General features: G+C 39.1%; 2 protein-coding genes across 2 annotated transcripts; one reads left to right on the top strand and one right to left on the bottom strand.

Annotated features, from left to right (window-relative positions):
- Window positions 1-221: 221 nt before the first annotated feature.
- On the bottom strand, window positions 222-2,584 carry cox6a2 (cytochrome c oxidase subunit 6A2). The gene is made up of 4 exons (XM_084570748.1): window positions 1,556-2,584; window positions 1,126-1,201; window positions 753-895; window positions 222-665 (listed from the first exon to the last, which is right to left on the bottom strand). The coding sequence occupies exons 2-4, from the start codon at window positions 1,199-1,201 to the stop codon at window positions 576-578; spliced, it is 309 nt and encodes a 102-aa protein (XP_084426874.1). The 5' UTR covers window positions 1,556-2,584; the 3' UTR covers window positions 222-575.
- Window positions 2,585-9,792: 7,208 nt separating this feature from the next.
- On the top strand, window positions 9,793-20,409 carry LOC311506962 (uncharacterized protein). The gene is made up of 19 exons (XM_084571132.1): window positions 9,793-10,033; window positions 11,104-11,151; window positions 11,577-11,663; window positions 11,758-11,790; window positions 12,024-12,098; window positions 12,250-12,333; window positions 12,589-12,618; window positions 12,883-12,927; window positions 13,263-13,313; window positions 14,361-15,410; window positions 17,140-17,202; window positions 17,309-17,356; window positions 17,477-17,533; window positions 17,990-18,043; window positions 18,340-18,375; window positions 18,448-18,507; window positions 19,312-19,353; window positions 19,544-19,600; window positions 20,223-20,409. Exons 1-19 carry the CDS (start codon window positions 9,889-9,891, stop codon window positions 20,345-20,347), a joined length of 2,190 nt encoding a protein of 729 aa, XP_084427258.1. The 5' UTR covers window positions 9,793-9,888; the 3' UTR covers window positions 20,348-20,409.
- The last annotated feature ends 91 nt before the right edge of the window (window positions 20,410-20,500 follow it).

Below are 20,500 nucleotides of genomic sequence, written 5' to 3'. Positions count from 1 at the left end.
TTCCTGTTCTTTAAGTTGTTAGCAAACATTACTCAAACAGATTGATATCATGATGACATTTTTAATGTAATTTGTCCCACTGGCTCAATAGCTAACATGAGATGAGTCTAAGACAATGGTGGAGCTCTATAGCACAGGGAAATGTGCAGACAGATATTACTTGGTATTCTTTGAGAATACGAATATATATATAATGTTGCCAGCCTTCTTTCTCGGTTTAAACCCTGTGTGCAGGTGTTTGAGTTTAGCAACCCCCAGTGGTTGAATATCAAAGGACTCTCTTAGAGCTGCTGTAATTTCTGCTTTACCTCTTGAAACTACATCATCAGATGTAGAAAACGCAACACACACTCAAACATTCTGAATGTTGATTAAATTGAGTACTACCCTAAATTAAAAAGAAAAGAAAATGGAACTCATTATAATACAGCATAAAGTGATTTTATTTCTGTCTGGGTACACGAGCTGACGGCAGTGCTTCTTGGCCCCTCAGCCAGTGTAATTAAGCCAAGTACTCCGCAGGCTAAAGTTTGACGCATGCGGCACAATGCAGCTGAGAAAGATGACCGATCCTCTCAGTGATGGGAGCTCTCATAGCCATCAGGAAGAGCATTGGTGTGGGAGTTGTGGAAGAGAGAGTGGTTTCCGTCACCCCATGGAAATTTCTGGAAGGAGACATGTCGGTAATACTTTTGGAGTACGATAGAGTAGGTATATAGTTGCAGACACTGATAAATTATCTTGAGACTCACCTTGGTGCGAATACGCAGGTGAGAGTATGGCACAAAGTCGGGCTGTCCATGAGAGTTCTCCTGCATCTTCATGTAGGCATTGACCATGCAGACAGCAACACCAGGAAGGGCCAGAACAAATGTCAGGATCTTCCAGGTCCTCGCTGTGGAAAAGACAACCAGTAACAGTATATGCTTGAGGCGCCTTTCTCGCTCTTTCCCTGTCCCTGGTTGTTTACCAGAGCACAGATACTCAGGCTGGCTGCCAGCTCTGCTGTTATTTCAGTTAATGGTCAACTAAAGACTTTATATGAGGTGTTTGTGCAGGCAGGAGCTTTTAGATGTAGAGCCTTTTTAACATGCTTGTTGGTAAGGTCAGTAAAGACACACTGACCTCCTCCCTCACTGCCCGAATGTGACGCAGCAGCAAACACCCGACGAGCGGCTAAAGCAGCAGGAGACAGAGACATCTGCAGAATTATGGGAGAAATTCGCTGATAAGAGTTAAAGGCATAGATGCATACCGATTTTAAATGTGAATACACCTGCTGAATGTAATAACAATAAATTTGGAAGTTATGTTCAGCATAAAATGTAGGTTGACTCGAGTTTATGTTCTTATGTATTTTCAACTGATAAATCCAGTCATAACACTTCAACTGAAAAGCATTTATTTAAATATTTCATATAAAACAAGAAATTGTCCCATGTCCCTGCACAAGATAGTTAGGGTTGAGTCAGGGCCTACTAGTACTGCTGTTAATGAAGTAGAGATACCCCTGCTAAAATACCTTTAAAATACAGTAAAAGAGGTCAAAACTTACGGTTATTAAGGCAGGTGGTATTCAGTGTGCTTTATTAGCTTCTTATTTTTCTGCCGAATGTTTCTTCCTTCTTGTTTGTCCTTCAGTCTGTCCTAAGCTGAACTCAGTGAGACCGACTCCTCCCCATTTCAATCTGTCAGTTGGCCAAGAAACTTAGTTTATATTTGGGGAAGTGCAAAGGCAGGGTGATACGTGACAAAGAGGATGGCGGAGGAGGAGCTTTGGAGGGCATTCAGCCTGGTTTACAAAGAACAGGTTATATTCTGTCTTCTGTGATTGAACATTATTGTTGAGGGCCATATGTGTTTTTTGGAACAAACAGTGTGTTTCATTCTTGAATTCAGCAGCAGCTGAGTGTAGCAGGGAAAGCCACTCCACAGCTGTTAACTGAAAGAGCGCGTGGTTTATCTGTGAGTCATAAGTGCAGAAGAGTCTGCAGTTTATTGACATTTTTAGTTCATTTAAACCCATTTTTTGCACTACTTTTAGGATTAGTTTTATTATTTAACAGCAACAGTGCTTTTGGTCAATACAAGATGTTAATAAACCTCAAACCTGAATATTTAAGGAAATGAAAGTGAGGTTATGGCTATTGTAGAATATTTATGTGTGCACAATTTTTAGGCAACTATTAGTGTGCAGAGGAGTCTGTCAGTTTCTTGATCACTTGGCCATCGACCTTTTGTGCAGCAGCAACCACAGCCTCCCAGACACTGTTCAAAGGGTCCATCAAGAGTCACTCGATCTCATCAGTCCATAAAACCTTTAAAAAAAATCTGTCTTCAGAAATTTCTTGGCCCAGTCGTGCCGTTTCAGCTTGTGTGTCTTGTTCACTGGTGATCGGGTTTCAGCCTTTCCTACCATGGCCATGTCTCTACACACTGAATGTCTTGTACTTCTGGACACTCCAGGTAGGTTGCATTTCTGGAATATGACAGCACTGGAGGATAATGGATTGGTAGCTTCACGTTTGATTTTTCTCAAATCTTTGTCAGTCTCACTATGAATTGTTGATGCACATACAGTAATCAAAAGGGAACCTCATGACCTCAACACATAAGTGAAAGTCTGAAGCCCTCAAAACAACAACTGTAAAAAAAAGAATGTATTCGAAAACAAGTGCAGAGGGACAGATGAAGTTCAAATCAAGGTCTTTGACCACAGTCACCATATATTTGGAGAAATGTGATTTAGCTTTTACTGAAAAAGACTCTTACTGTCTCCTGTTAAGTATGAGGTGGAAATATTCTGTTTTGGAGTGCCGTGGCAGCTTGTACACACCAGAAAACACTGTGTACAGTAGAAAAAGAATGTCCACCAGATGGAGTAGTGTTGCTATGAATACATTGTTGTCCTTAAACACCCCTTTAGTACTCTTGTCATTTTTTCATTAGTTTTATACAAGCTAATTTCCCCTGCAGTGTCCCTCAACAGTTCTTTAGTTTTCGAGGAATTTCGAGTGTGTAGCTTTTACAGAAGCTGTATCAAACATTTGGATTCTGACTGTTTCACCTGCAGAGCGTGGATGTTGAGTGGCACTGCATTTAAAATAACAAGGTAACTTTAAAGATAAAAGAAAAAAAATGATTTCTTACTGTTTTCATTTAGATGTCTTCACATCTTCCCTCTCTTGAGTGATGATTTCACATTAATAGCTTTGTTGTCTCTATCTAGGCGGCTTTGGGCTGAGGTGCAAACAGCAGCAAGAGCCAGCAGTGATGTCAGCCAGTCATGCAAGCTGCCTGTCTGAACGTCTAGCTCCTGTGTTATTATGGGCAGAGGTAAAACGCCGTCTCAGTTTGAAGACTCACACAGAGGTATGGATGGGATGCATGTGTGCTGCTTGAGCTGAAGAGGCCCAGTCCCCCATAACCTTACGACATGCATGGTCATGGATCAGCTGCTATGATTTATTTTAACAGATATTAACATTCCCTCTAGGATGAATTCAGCTGACTTTGGTGATGCTCTGACTTCCATAGTAACATAGTTTGATGGGTTTAGTTTGTATTTTGTACCAACATTAATGTTCCCAGTTGATTCAATCATTCTAATTTGGCAGATCACTTTTCAATTTTTTTTTTTGCCAAATTCCATGCTACTGTGACATGGAAATTTCCCATACGTGGGATTAATAAACATATCTTATCTTATCTTTCGTGCTGTCATCAGGTCAAAGCTATTAATTTAAGTATTAATTTGTCCAACATTTGATTTGTGGTATTCACAGCTAAAAACAATCCAATTAGCTTTAGCTGCACTTCTTAAATATTAAATGTTGGCACGCTAACACGGAAGTCAGCAAATTGTCATTATCTCTGATGAGAGTAAACACAATAGCTTTTGTTGTTGTTGTTGTTGTTGCCAGGATGATGGACAGCTACATTCAGAATGAACAAATTCAACAGGTTTCTACTTGAACGTATGAAGAAGCACTTCTGGAGTCAGTGTCAAGATTATATACACACAGCAGCTGGAGGAAATACTACAGACTCAACACAGCCCAAGGCAGACACATAAAGTGATGAATAAATAAAAAGGTGGGTAAACATTTACAGGATCATAAAGCAAATACAATACACATTTATATTCAACCTCTTGTAATCACGCAGAAACCACATATGCATATTTTACATTTAAAGAAAAAAGGTTCTCTAATGTGTGTAAATTGTTTTACACATAAATTGGGTGTAAACTGAATTCAGGTGGTTTTATCCTCCCCAACATCCCTCAACACCCACACACATCAGTCTGTGTATACTTCATGCCAAGAGAAAAACAACTGTGGACTGTGCAATGCAGTAAGTGTGTGTGATGTTGGACCAAGGTGAAGGTCGTCTCTGCCAGCTTTAACAGTCCTGTCTCGTCTTTTCCTTTTTTTTTTTTCCTGAGCACTCTGCGTTCACATCAGAGCAGCTCACATCTAGGCTCTTTATTGAATTTATAACGTCATGGCAACCATTTCTTTGGTCCTCATTATGCAGACTCTCTCAAGATGTTTTAGGCAGACAGAAAATCCGAACCAGACTGAAAAATATTATTTCTTTATTTTAAGGCTGAAAGAGAAGCCATAAGTTGCCAAAAGGGGTTAGAGAATAGTCTAACAAAGCTTTACACTTGCAACTGAACACTTTCAACAAGTTCAAGGGTTTTAGGTTCATTGGTGATTCTAAATTGGTCATAAGTGTAAGTGTGAATGGCTGTCTGTCTGTCTGTCTGTCTGTGTTAGCCCTTGTGATAAACTGGAGCACTTTCCAGGGTGTACCCCACCTCTGGCCCTCCAGAGGACAAGCGGTTACAGAAAATGAATGAATGACCACTGAAATAACACATAATTATAAATTATTATACCTCTTCTGACCTGTCACTGTGTGGAGCTGTTAGGGTATAGCATGGTCCCACAATTAATTTTACCCAAGGGCCAAATATTGTGATGCATGCTGAGCCAAGGCTTCACAAAGCCTGTTCTGAGCATCAAAAAATGCACTCTGAAACAAAGTAAATTCAAAACCACTGTTTTCATGATGTAAATGCCAATGTGTGTGTTCTGGGTCAGTGACTAACAACAGCTCTACATCAAGTGGCACACAGCGGGAAAGGAGGACCCGAGGCTAAGATAACTTTTCTACACTTTTTTTTGGCTTGCCTCCGCTTACCGCCGATACCATCAGTAACAACAAATGCTGATTGTTAAACAGTGTACCCATCAGCAACATGTCCTAAGAGACAGCTAGTTCACAGAGACAGCTATCGGCAGCATTTCTACAACCACATTCACCCCTAGAAGAGCCATGTGACTGAAAGACAGAGACAGGAAGATAAACAGAAAGAGATTTTCAGTTTGTCACTTTTGAACACGAGGTTGAAAACCTCAATACCACAACAACACATTTGTATTATTTTAATGTCTTTGTGTTTGGCACTGCCTTTTCCTCAGTTTCTGTTCTCTCTTTGCATCAGTTTGTTCTTTTAAATTAAGCTCTGTAGCATTTGATGTATCCAATGTGGTATATACAGATTCAATTATTAGTAGTGTTGTTCTTGTTGTTGTAATATCACCTATCACCATTATTATTTCACATATTATGACTATACACAGGCCAGACATTTGGCTTCTGTGGCTGGATGGAGTTCCGTGGTATATAGCCATCTGAACATAGTTCAAATAAAGGCTACAGACAAGTAGTAACAATTACTCAGAAAGTTTTAACTTATGATAACTATGGCAAGCTTTATCCAAAAGAGGTTTAAAAAAAAAAAGGCAACTGGACTTCTACAAGTCCAGTTGCCTTTTTTAAACCTCTTTTGGATATACCATGACCTGGATGACTGAGAACCTTCACAGACATATGGCAAGCTTTGCAAATGTTTATTAGAGCTGGCCTGCCAGTATATATCTCATGCACTGCTAACACTGCAAATCCCAGAATGCTTTGCTAGTTTGTTGGTGCATCAATCAAGACCTATGCATCTTCTGTTGACATTCATTAGCAACCTCATGCTACCTGTCACCTGGGTAAATTTAATCCACCCCTCTCCAAAAATGGCCAAACGAAAGATGGAAAACAGGAGCTTTCCAATGTGGTTGTAATGATACTTGCTGCTACTGCAAGACAAGGACTATTAATAGTTGCTGAATCTTCACTGAAGCCCTGCGATAAACCGGCGACCTGTCCAGGGTGTTCCCCGCCTCTCGCCCGATGACAGCAGGCTCATGGAATACTTAAATTTTAATCTATTTTAATCAGAACTGTCATAACTGTCTGCTACAATACAGCATAGTGTTGCAATAGTGATATAGCAGTGTGATGGTTGTATTTCTTTAATTGGATTGAGTGTGACTGGGACTGGCATGAAGGGTAACTCCGTCTGCAGACTCTTAAACAAACCATGAGGAGTCAGAATCTACCATCAATGTTGTGCCAGCCGGGCTGAGACAGCAGGGGATTTGGAGCAATGTCAGAAACATTTCTGTTCAGTGGAAACTTCCACACATGGTCCATCACATAAGTAGATCCTGTGCAGACAGGGTGAGTGGAAAGAAAATCCAGCGTCTATTATCTGCTGTTTGGATGTTTTCTTACAGTCTGACATAATAAGTAAATATAAATACCGCTGACAAGTTTTTCTGTGTATGTTTTCAGTTCAACATGGAAGTGGGAATGTTAAGTACCAATACCTGGTGGTGGCTGTACAAAAATAATTAGTAAGTGAAAGCATCCATTCAACACTTGTTGACATTTATTAGAGGTAATATAATATCAGTTGTATCCTTAAATACCTGTCTAAAATGCCTAATTTGTTTTAATTTTTTATTATAACTGGACCTGACAGGACGATTTATAAGGGATTTAAAGAATTCTTTGTCTTCTTCATCACAGACTCCAAGACTGAGTAAATGTGGTGTCTGTAATGTCTTTAGCTCCAAAATATACTACTTTGGCAGGGAGGTTGATTTATTATGAGCAGGTTTCAGCCCTCAACCCTCCTCCTGACCTAACCTTCAGCTTAAACACCTGTGTGAAAAGCTGTGCCAGCACAGTGGCTCTGTAGTTCTTTGTGTTCTACCCTTTCAGTGTATGCTACATAGAGCTGAACACTAATATTAAGCCCCCTTGAGGTGGCCCACGGAGCTTCACAAGCTGGAAGAATAAGAGCATAAAACCTCCAATAAACAATGCTGTTCCAGTCCCTATGGGTAATAAAATAATGGGAAGCTGTTCAAGTTTGGTGCACACATCAACATCATTGCCAGATACAGACATTATGAGCCGTGTTAATTTCTCTGTACTTGTACAGTGTATCTGTATTTACACCTCCAAACACCAAGTGGAGCATCTCTTATTAGAGACAACTGACGGAATTGCAAAGGTTTAAGTACTCAGGTTCAGGTGTTGCTGCTTTTACAGTGAGGCCTCCTGTTTTTGACTGTGCCCCAGTCTGTGTTTATGCTTGTGTTTGGTTTCAAACTTTCACTGGAACATCTTGATTTATTTTAAGTGAAAATGGCAAGCAGTGTGCTGTATATGAAATCTGACTGGAATTTTTAATAGAAGAACTTGTTATAAAAGTGGCCAAAATTTTTATTCAAAAATTTTGATAGGAAAGACTCTTATTTCCATTCTGCACTTCTTCACTGATGTCCAAAACCATCAGCCAGTGCTTAGCATAACTGCAGATAACGTGTAAAGTCTGTCTGGTAAGTTTGAATAAATATTTCCCTTCATCTTTTGTCTGTAAAGCAGACACAAGGATAGCCTGTGGCCAGACATGCAAAATGACATTTGTATGTATGCATTGGGGCACACAGTGTCTCTAATATGACAGCCAAGAGTGAAACTGCCATCCAGATGTGTCTCCACAAACTGGCGTAACATTACTTTTTCTCTGTATAAATGAGCTAATCACCACCTCTGTCTTGCTGACAGCTGCTATATCTTTTTTTAAAAGCTTGTACTCTCGAAAAGTGACACACTCCTTATGGATGTGATTCCCTTTTGAACAGGACCTCTCAAACATGCAGACAGATAAATGTTTAGAGGTGAATCATGGGTGAAGGAGCCATGAGTCAGACGTGGGTTATGTTATTGTCTTGTGCTCGGTACCACCAGGGAAGACGATGTGGTGGTCTGCACGTGTGACTTCAGTTTTCCTTAGGTGGCATAAAAACAAGTGGTCATGATTCTTCCAAATCATGACCATCAAATGTGGTTCTGCAGTCAGACGTTTGCATTGAGTGCTGTCGTGCCTGAGGTTAAAACATAAACTTAAACATTATATTAAGGAATGGCTGCCTTACAAGGGACCTCCCACACTACATTCTATAAAGATGCTCCTAGAGCTTTGCGTTGATAGCACAATGCACTAATGTGTCTCATTTTGAGGCTCAACAGACTGTAGTAACCAACTATATTGCACCATAGGCTACTAACAGGCTGTTTTGGTGAAAGTATAATGCTTTTCTATAGAAAATTACTTAAAAACTCCTTGAAATGACATTTTAATTGAGGTGTCAGCTTCAAGGCTAATTTGTAGTACAGTGTGTGTGTGTTTCCACATTACTATTATATTGCAGCATGTTTTTCACTTAATTGTACTGCACCTGGCTCAGATACCCTCCCAAACCACACATTGATCTCATATTTACTCTGCAGTGTTTAGTGTCATTTCTTAAACCCGGATATTCATTTATTCATTCATTCATTCATCTTCTGTACCTGCTTATTCCTGTTAAGGGTCGCGGGGGTCTGCTGGAGCCTATCCCAGCTGTTATTGGGCGAGAGGCGGGGGTACACCCTGGACAGGGCGCCAGTCTATCGCAGGGCTAACACAGAGAGACAGACAACCATTCACACGCACACCTACGGCCAATTTAGCATCACAAATTAACCTACAAAGCATGTCTTTGGATGGTGGGAGGAAGCCGGAGTACCCGGAGAGAACCCACGCAGACACAGGGAGAACATGCAAACTCCACACAGAAAGGCCCAGTCGGCCCATGGATTCGAACCAGGGACCTTCTCGCTGTGAGGCATCAGTGCTAACCACCTTTCCACTGTGCCGCCCAACCCAGATATTTGAGTTACAAAAATGAATTGTGTTTCTATGCTCTCATTCTTTTTTCTTTAATGTATGTTTTTCTTTAACAGAAACAGATGGAACAGGAAGGGACAGACACAGGGTTCTGTCTTTACTTTCCTGATGCTTTGTCATCCTCAAGAATATCAGTGAGAGCATTGTTGCATGTGTTTTACTGACCTATTACATGGCTGCTGTAAAAACATCCTACTAGACATGTTTATTTTTCACATATTTTTCGATGTGTGGGAGCGCATCACATTGTATATTAATATACACATTCCTACTGTAAATGTATAAGAAAAACACGGGATCCTGGCTATTGACTATGTTTAGCAAAGTTACTTTGTTTGATTTATTTGATCTACTACATACCCAGTAAAATATAGACTGTAATAAATTATCAGATGCATTTCTGAAACTGTGAATAATAAGTGAGAAAGAAAGAAAACTGTGAAAGATATCATGTCAAACCATTAGCTCAAATGCAGTTTGTCTCTTATAAAGCCTCTGTTTTTTCCAAGTGTCAAGTTTAGAGACGGTTAAGGGAGGGTGTGATTTTTCAGGTGCTGGAGAAAATACAAAACCATAAGCTCTTACAGAAAATTTATGAGTCCCTTGTGTGTCTGTGTGTGTTTGTACATTGTCGGCTAATGGAAATGGATCAAAATGGGACTTTGGCTTTGTCCAATCAGACATGAGGGCAGGACTGGTCTGTGGGAGTGTATCACAGAAAAAAACCTATAAAAGACATCATGTCTGGCTGTGGTGCTTTAAATACCAGTTTTCTGTTTATCAGTTGGTTTTCCCCCAGTGCTCTTTTTGCCTCCATCATGCTGGTTCAAGGTCTTCTTCAGACTTCGCTGGTTCTTTGGCTGGCTCAGCAAACTCTGCAAGGCGGTAAGAATGACAGAATTACAGTTTTATAATGACTTAAATGTTATTGTTTTTTCACTTGTATGTATTCAATGCATCTTTGCTGCATTTTTCTTTAAAAATACCTATTTTCTTTTTAATTCCTCCATGGCATCTGTTTCAAATTAGTGAAAGCATTCTGTATAATAATATCACTGAGATTCATGTATGTATCTGACTGAGGCAATTCTCACTAATTTAATTAACTATTCTATGAGGAACTTAAATTTAACCATTTGGTTGAAAAAGGAAATTGCGAAAAAAATAAACAAAATTTAGCTTTTTCAAAAAACTTGGATTTTCATGTTGCCAGATTGCCTTTAGTTTTGCTACGTCTGTCATGATAAGCTATTTTATGAATATAAATAATAAATTAGTTAGACCTTACTGTACATCTGTCAAAAGCAAAAGATTTCCCAGTCTGATGGATCATCGTCTTCAGTGACTCACTCTCACGTACTTGTTAAATATCATGTCTGTGAGATTGAGGGAGGGAAAAAAAAGAAAGAAGTGGACTAGGTGGGTTTTGGGCTCCAGCATCAGTGACCCTGCCAAGTCACTGAGATTTATATTATCTAATTTCTCCGAATCAAAGGATGCAATGAAAAGATGGCAGAGTCAGGTAAAATCTGACAACTAGCTGTGAGAAGAACTAATGGGCTCCACAAAGATGTGCATTTTGTCTCATCCTCTGCTTCCATCAGTGGATGTCTGTCAGGTTGCAATAATCTTGAAACCCTCTCTAGTGGCATTTACACTGTAATACTGTAAGTCTAAAGTAACTAGCTGCATGATCTCTTCTTACATGGGGAGATGTAAAAGACCAGTTTAATCCTAATTTGTACATGCACTACCCTCCCTGATATGTTAAAATATTTGCTTGTATTTTACAGTAGTTGTGTAGTAGCATGTGTATCACTCACACTTCCTAATTTCCATAATTCTCCTCATTTGCGTACAGTGGATGGGGTTAATATCATTATTTTTTTATCTCACTATGACATGAAACAGATGACACTGATACATTAAAGAATAATATGTTTTCCATGTTTCAGGCGTTAAACCTCAAAGTGTATCCTGGGGGAGAGTGCTGCCAGCCAGAGGTATTGTATGTTGTTTATTTTTTAATTGTTTATAACCTATGCATATCTAATTCATGACTGGATGTTAACAAGCTAAATTGTTAGCAGTGACGAGGCTGCTAACTACCTAAACAAAGATAACGTTTTAAGTGAACATTCTCGACCAGAACAACAGTTTTGTTTCTCATTTCTTATCTGTGTCTCTTATTTCTTCTGAAGGTGTTGGCATTGGAGTTAAACCTGGAGGTCAGTGATACGTTACAATTTATGCTAATTGCTACAACAGTCATAGCCAATGTAGCAATTAGCATACATTTGCTAACTACTACAAAGAAATACAAGTAGCTAATTAAAAATACTGTTTCAAAGCAGTGTAGATTAGCTGACTAGTAGGTTTGAAGGTGCATACGTGTGTAGTAGTGTGTACCTAGATGTAGCATTTACAGATGTATTCATTTGTTTTGTTTTTTCAGTTGGAGGTGCCCTTGGAGCTATGGGTAGCAGATATGGCAGCAAAGCAATGAAGACTGGACGTATGTTTAACTCTGTTTAAGTTTCTGACAACAGCATTAACTTATATTACTTTAACTTCTGATATGACATGTTTTGTTGTTGTTTCCATCTCAGTTGGGCGTTATCCTGGGGCTCAGCATGGTGTTGGTAAGCTTCATGTTACAAAGTTATAATATTAGAAAACCTGCACAGAGCAAACATTGTCTTCAGCTGTTGAAAAATAAATTATCCAATGATCTACAGTTTGTGAAATGTAAAGTTTCAGTTGCATTTCAGATGTTCAGTAGTTTCTTTGAAATAACTAATAAATTCTGAATGATACTCGTCTGCAAACAAATTCAACAACACAGTGAACAGAGTTGTTTGTATTGATTTCACAGGAGGCTACAGAGCTCATGGATTAGGAGGTAGAGCTGGACTGAAGCAAGGCGGATATGGAAACCAGGGAGCCTATGGTAAATCATCCAAATGATTATAGCTTACTCACTTTTTTTGAGCAGATTCCCTTATAGATGACAGATTTTCTGCATGTTGATAATAAAGTCAATTATAGTTTAGCACATCATAATATCAAAAATGATTTACATATCTTTCCTGTGTTTGCAGGTGCCAGCCTGGGTACAGGAATGGCAATGGGAACTGGTCTTGCAAATGGACTGGGACAGGGCTATGGCCATGGAGGGAAACGTGGTAAGACTGACGCATAAAAGACTATGTAATTTACCAGTTGATTTTATATTTATTTTTATAGAAAATCGTCCAGTGTACAAGAGGATTGGACCTTTAAAAGCAAAAATAATAATACACAAGCAGGACAGAACTTTGGATAAAACATTTGTTTATCAGGCATGAAATACCTGATTCAGGTATTGAATGAAAATCTTTCAGCAGACAGCAGCAGAAACTTTTGTAAATAGAATTTAACCCTGTCTTTCTGACTTCCAGCTTATGGTGCTGGTCATGGCAATCTTCCAGGTCAGTAAATGTGTGGTTCATATCTAAGACTTCTTTATGTTGTTTACCAGAATAAAAATAAGCTCAAGGAGTTACACTCGATAGGTCTCTGCTTGTTAGTTTGATAAATGTCTCCTAAGTGACACTCTGTCAGTATGTCTGTGAACACGATAAATGAGGATTGCCTCTTGTCACATAAATTGTGTGTCCTTGTAAAGCAGAGAAGAACCCAGCACACTGGTGATGTAATCCGTGTTAAAGATAATCACTTTGTTTCCTTGCCAGGATATGGAGCTTTAGCAGGCATTGGCTATCCTGGAGCACAACCAGGTAAGTGATGAATTGTGTCGTACTTCTGGGGCCTTTATTTAGTTTATTTTACTCAAAACTGTATACTGTGGAGTGTTTTGATGCAAAGTTTTTCAAGTTGCACAAAAGGTGTTGTTTATCATATTCTAAGCTGGCTGGACTTCCAAAACCACATAGTTTAAATAACCACTTTTGCCCTGTTCCACTGAATTTAGAGGATTTTATTTCATCATCAGCTTCACTGTTGCTGAGCATTTTACCTCTGCCTGAAATACACTAGCCATGTTGGTGTCGCTCTCCTCTGAGTGAGCATAATTATTGAAATCAATGACAGTCCTCCAATCTGCTTTCATTAGGGATTTTACCTGGGTATCCCACTGGACATGGGGCCAAGGAACAAAAACCGGGTAAAAATCTTAATCATGGTCATCTGTGGTCTGTGTTTGTCAGTCTGTCTTTGTCATGTGGTTGACTGATTGACTGATTCAATTAAGGTTGCTTTGTATTTGCATGAAATTATATATATGTATTGTAATCAGCTTTTTCAATTTTATTTGCTGCACATGTGCAAAAATCACATTCCAGTGTTTGACTGTGTTTGTCAACGCTTCTTCTGTGTTGCATGTTGCATGATGTTTTGCACCTTAATCTTCAGTTGCTGAGCTGATGAGAGCTGATGAGTACTCAGTGCTGTGGTTTATAAGAGCTGGACGGACAACTGAAAAATAGGTTATGCAGACATTAACAAACTTATTTTACTAAGATTAAAGCCTTACTTTGAAATTTATGACAGGTTCAGTTGCCTATCTAGAATATTGCCCACACACTTCATTCATTTGATTTTAGCAGCGATATCAGGTCAATGTGAGACATGAATTTCTAAATCTGTTCCATTTTTCAGGTTCAGGTTCACAGTAACTGGGTTATATTATATATAAATCAGTCAATATGATTGTCTATCAGTTGTCTTTGTCACACACTGATACTGTCTGAAGAGTCAGGTGGTTTCTTTTTCTTGTACTGTAACACTGGTGTCCTTTATGACATTCCAAATGTTTGGGATGGCAACATACCATGTTTTCTTTGTTGATGTCTTTCTATGACTGAATGAGTACACTGTGTGTGTACTTATAAAGTGTGTGTTGTCCTTGTTCATAATTATGGCAGTGATTGTGTCCCTTTATACTGGACTAATTTCAGGCCATAATGGACTTAGTCTCTTCTCTGTTTGGATTTGAATTTTTTCCACTTAAGCGATGATTATTCGGTTGGTGATGTGTTGTATTGCGCTGAATGTTGTGATACACATATCAATAACTTCAACAATGACTTTGAATACAGAGCAGTCAATGTTTTGCCACTGGCTACTACATTGTGCAGTTGAAGCTTAAAGAAACACTGTTTTCTCTGAGCCAACAAGAAGCTGTGAATGCATGATGATATTTTTCTGCTAGGTGTATCTGCAGCAGATTTGGGTGGACCTGAGATGGCCAGTCTGGCCCAAGCTATTCAAGAGCTTAAGAGAGAAAAGCTTAGAGCTCTTGGCCACTTGTATGGAAAGCAAGTGGGAACACTTGGAACTGAAATACCCAACATGAGAAGAATCAATATACTGGGCCCCACTGTTCCTGAACTAAATGCAGAAAGAGAAACCAAACGCCTTGATCCATTAATCCAGTCATCAAGTCTTGGACCCACAACACCTCTTGATAGTAAAATGCATGGGCTGTCTGTTTCACAAGCACAAGGAGGAAAAGGTAATGAGCCTGCTGTCTCTAGAAGAAAGGGAACAGTAAACCATGAAGCGGCACTGGCAGCTGGAAGTGTACAAACACAGCTGCCCGTTGATAAAGACAACATCAGAAGTCTGGGTTCTGCTTCTTCTAATGTACAGAATGCAGGAGACCGTTATTCATCTATTCAGCAAGCCCGAAACTGTGGATCTCCCATTGATTTGTCAGATGTATTGAAAATCAATCGCGGTGAGCTTTTGGGTTCAGAAACTCAAAGGACTCAAGGTTTATTACCACGGTCAGCTGTTGGTAAAGAGAACAAACACCTTGGAAGCACAATTACAGAAACACAACAAGAGAAAACCTATCAACTACCTCTTTCACAAGCTCAGGATGTTAGAAACAATGTACACTCTACTCCACAGAGACAGGGAAGCACATCTTATGTATCTGTTGTAGCAGACAGGCAGGGTGTCAAAGGAGTTGTGACTGAGGACACAAATGGATTTCGGGGGACTGTTGCTGTGGAGCACCATAGTCATGGTTCTGCAAGTCTTCAAATACAAGCAGGGGGCCGCTATGGACCAGTGATTCCAGGTGCAAGTGGAACCCAAAGTTTAGGCATTCCCTCAATTGGAGGAGGGCAGGAAGCTCAAGACTTTACCGCGGATGTTCAAGATGAGAAACACCATTCCCAAGCTGAACACGATGTCATAAAGTCAAAATCTCTCCAAATGCCAGGACAGACTGGGAGGAATACCCAGGTGACAAGTAAGAGCAAAGCTTTGTCTTTTCTTCATCAAAATGTTTTTTTACATATCATATTTGTGGTTCATTTGATAAATGAACCATGGCACTGGTTGACATTTAGGTCTAAGGTCTGTTTGGATTTTGGTGATACTGCTGTGGTGATTTTTAGACCACTGTTGGACTGTCACCTCACATGAACTACACTGCTAATGTGTCAGTTATTATTGTCTGAATTTTGGATGATTTGTAAGCTGACACACAGCATGTATTGTGGGAGACATCTAGTCATCTCCAGGATATGACTAAAATGAAGATGGTGCAATGACAACCATAAATAACCATAAACCTATGAGGCACGTGGGTTATTCGTGTTGCAATGTCTTTGCCCCAAACTACTGATTATGAGACAGTTGTCTGCCTGTACCAATGTCTATATAATGTATATGTAAATATATATAAAAAAAAATCAGCTCACGTGTTTGAGCATACTGGAAAAAAGAACTGACTTTCCGTAAAACATAAAATGATCAATAAAAAGAAAAATGTCACAAATTACAGATGCTGCATGGTTCTCAGCAACTAACAGTAATGTTTGATGAGTATCTCAGAAAATCTCTGCAATCTCTGTCAGTGTTCTGTAATTCTGATTACAATTCAGAATTGAAACCAGTGGGCTGGTTTCAGTCTCTTTTATCTAAAGGTGTTGGTTTGAAGGTTCAATCATAGATTGTACAGTTGAATCTCTGTTCCCAAACAAGAAGATGCTCTTGGAACAGGACTGTTATGGCTTCCGATACCAAATATACTCCTGAAATGTGCATCAAGTCATTTGTTCATTTTTATTATCTCTGTGTGTGTTAAGCTGAGGTTGGAGACATTATATAGCATAAAATATACTTTCTTGTGCTTTCAGATCTTCTGAATCATGCTTCTTTTACTTTCAGATGACGATCTGTCTCACATGTTTACCTTATTTGCAATCAAGTGTGGCATACAGTTGTACCATCTTATATTTGATAAGACTTCTGGACTCTTTGCTTTTTAAGTGCTTAAAGTCACAGGTCCATAAACAATATCACACTGCTATCAGATTTGGTGCATCTGTCCCCAGAGGATTTTGTAATATTCACTAATACTTTAAGCTATGCATTTTATGGTTAATATTTTCTCAGGTTTGATGCAGTTGTTATTGTCTGGACAAAGGGTTCAGTTCATGCTAATAAAGGAAGTCTTGGGTTGGTTAATATATTAACAGTATAATATTTATACTGCATTCATACCTTTTTTGTGTGTCCGGTGGGGTTTCTTATGGCTTTGAAGTGTATTTCAGGTGGGCATGTTCTGGTATTTGGAGGTTTGTGGTTTTTAGGATTCAGTCCGTAAAGAATGCTGCTCAGTGGAGAGGATGCTAAGAAACATCCAATGCTAACCTAATCCTTCCTCTCCTTCCTTTTACTCTTGATAATTGCATTTGCAAAACACTTCATTTACAGCAACCACTCTAGCATATGTATACAAACGATACTGAGTGAAGAGGCATGTCACAATCTTCCCACCTGTATCTTGCACATATTTACTGTATACTTTCCCAGATGGCTTTCAATTCAAAGCTGCACTGAGAAATTAGTTTGTTTTTCTTTTACGTTATAAACGTTGGCACAAGTATTCTGTGAAAATCATATATCAGGTCCCTTTATCTCACAGTATATTACCAGTCATTTTGATCGATTCCTGTTGACCTCCTCCACAGGATATACTGGTGGAGCAGGAAACTATTTGGGAGCAAATCTTGGTGCTGGAGGCTATGGAGCAGGTAATATTGGGCAGTGCCACACAAAACGTGAAAAGTAACTGTAACTTTGGCAGATGGAGCAGATTTACATTACTTGTGCTAAAAATGTTCTATGTACTGCTCACAGGTTTGGGACAGGGAGCATATCTGGGCGGGGCAGCTGGAAAACATGGAGGTAAGCGTGTGTATTTTTCTACTTTATTCTTTCTTTTGACGATGAGGATCAAGATTTTTGTGCTAATTTTACATCTTAACTCCTCTCTCTTTCTCCCTCTGTCTGACTCTTCAACCTTAGCTGCTGCTGCACATGGGCAGGGTGGTTATCCCCAGAGTGTTGCAGGAAAGCCAACTGGTGAGGCTGTCAAATCATTCTGCTTCCTTATTCCTTTCTTGAATAGACATACACTAACTGCTTCCACTTTAGCACATAGGCACGAGTGGGACATTGTTATCCCTATTTTATGCTTGGCAAGGAAGTAAACAGTCAGCAGAAAATCAGCTGCTGCTTTGCCTTGTAAACACATCATTTGCTTGTGAGTTGTGCTAGAGGAAAAGCTCATCTTCACCTTGCTGTAAAAGTCATGCCAAAAGCTGCTGCAGTAGCTTTCTTTACTTTAAGATGAATAATTAATAGTGCTTTTAAAAAATTAGAATGCAACAACAACAGATTACATATTGTGCATCTTCAGACAGTGCTCTTGTGAATCCCTATTCCTCTCTCCTTTTTTGCATGGAAAAGATATAAAGTGTTTTATAGGTGTTCCAAGTTAAACAATGTCAATAAAGTCTGTTTTTTTGGCTACTACAGGTTACGGTGACGGAGCAACAGGATACCTTGGTGCTATGGCAGGCAACGGCTTCGGTAAGTGCTGAACTCATCAGTACATGCGGAAAAAGAAACAACAAACACAATTTAAACTGAGGAGCAAAAGCTTTAACTCTGAGACTTCCATTGACTGATATACAGTGTCAGTACGAGACAGACTTATTCTTTGTCTTGAGTGAATTTGTTCTGTTTTTACTGTAGGTGGAGATACTGGTGCAAAACCTTTGTCTACAGGTATTTGCCATGCATGTATTGCACTAGATATTTCCTGCCCCCTTTTTGTGTCACTGTAATATTTGAAATGTTTAACATATAGCACCTTCTCTCAACAGGTTACGGGAATGGATACAGTGATGGTTATGGAGCTGGTGAGTGGCATCTAAAATAATAACTGGGGAAAAAAGAAGACATAATTAGTGCTAATTAGAACTATGTTTCAGGGCTTGGTTACCCTGCAGAATTAGCTGGTGGTGCTGAGGGCAAAGCAGGGAAGAGTGAAGGTAACACTTTTGAGGAGTTAACTGCTGCCTAGAGGTGAAGAGGTGATGATACTAACCCTTAGATGCTTAATCTGTGTTTGACATCTTGAAAAATAAGAGGCTGTCAAAGATAAGTGCTGCTTAATATGGCCAGTGTGGTCACTTAACCACTGGGTGTAGCTATTGTCTCTTATTCATAGAAACTGACCAGTTTAATCTCCTGGCTTCTGACTTCCTGACTTCCATAGTTTAATGTAAAGTATTCCTGTTAATGAAATCAAAAATGAGCATCAGCTGACCTGCTTGTTTTTCTGATTTTTTTTTTAGCGCTCGGTACAGGAGGCTACGCTGGACAAGTCCAGGGGCCATATGGTAATAAATTTAAGCATGCACTTGCAACAGTATATATTTACTGGTTGCCAGGCAACAAAGGAAAACATTAAGTAGTAGTTCAAACTTCAAGTAGTTTAACTACAGAATAAAGATAGTATGACAAAAAACAAACATTTAAAATATTGTGCTCTTTCAAGCACCAATACTTGATCGTCTGGAAGGCTGTTTATTCGTAGTAATTCATGAAATGGTTATCTAATAAAACTTGCATAGTCCTATCAGAATTTAAATGCAAAACTAAAAGCTACACCTAAAAATTCTAATGACCCTTATGCTTATGACACATTTCAGCCAAATCTGCTACTTTTTTCACACATTTTTGTATTAAACCAACACAAATGCTAGAGGGAAGAAACCAATCATTCACCAACAAGATTGCTTTCTAAATCATTTTTCCGTGATGTCACAGAAGTCCCTTTTATCTTCTTTCAGGAGCATTTGGTGCTGGCCTGGACTCAACTGGTAGCAAATATGGTGAGCAGCACTGATATGATCTCATCCTTCTGTTGCATTATTAGTCAGACCTCTGCCAGTGTGGCTTTCTATGCATGAGTCAGACTTCAACTAATAGATAGCATGGAACTGGCTGATAGCCCATGCAGATTAAAGGCTTTAGATGATATGATTCAGTATCATCATGTTATTTTTTTCCCTGCAGGAGGAGGAGGAGCTGCTCAGGTTCCTTATGGCAATGCTCCAGTGATTCCCGCTGGACTGGAAGGTAGGAGCAGCATGTGTTCGCGACTTTATTTGCAACCATGATCACACATGATAACAAATCATATATATTTAAAAAATACCATTTTCTGATTGCCTGGTTGATTTGACCATTCTGTTTTACAGAAATGTGTAACCTTGATTACACCTAGATGAATATTATTTCTATGCCTTAGACATGGATATGAAGATAACTACCATTCTTATGTATGAATAGTACTAAGCAGCACATGAACCTAGGATACTAACCTTCTGTTGGCTCCAGTCGCACATTTATTGTACAGACATATTAGTGGTATAGGCAGTTTTATTCAACTCCAACGTGAAGAAGTGTATTTCCCCAAATTATTCTTTTAAGGTAGCAACTGCAGCAGTACTTCTTACTTCAATTAAATTACTACTTAATTATTCTAAGTTTTTAAAGGTTTATCTTATTTTATGTGATCAAGACTCATTTGTAAACTGATATGCAGTTGCGTCTCTTTATTAGACTAATCAATATATGAATGAAACAAAAGTAAGTTCAACTCCAGCCGTATCAGATACAACATTTTCACTTTGTTATATCCTATTAATTTGTCAAAACATCTATACATGCATACATATATACGTATATTCCCCCCCAGGTGATGGTGGCTACCCATATGCAGCTCAGCATCTCAGCCTCAGTGCTGAAGGTGCCAAAACCGCCAACAAATATGGTGAGAATGAGCAACTATGTGTGAACGAAGGCGTGACAAGACGTGTGTAATGGAAAAAGTCCGTTACCAATGGGGGTGTTGGCTGTTTTTTTCTTTAATCGCTTAAGTCTAACTGAGGGTAGGACCCTCAAAGAGATAACAGTAAAAGAATAATTCCGAGATAAGGCTATGTAATCATGTTGTTCTCACAGTGTTCTGTCTGC

The sequence above is a fragment of the Chelon labrosus genome, assembly GCF_963514085.1.
Source record: "Chelon labrosus genome assembly, chromosome: 21".
Taxonomy (NCBI): Eukaryota; Metazoa; Chordata; class Actinopteri; order Mugiliformes; family Mugilidae; genus Chelon; species Chelon labrosus.
Note: the sequence above shows the minus strand (reverse complement) of the source record. Positions and strands in the feature narration are given on the sequence as shown.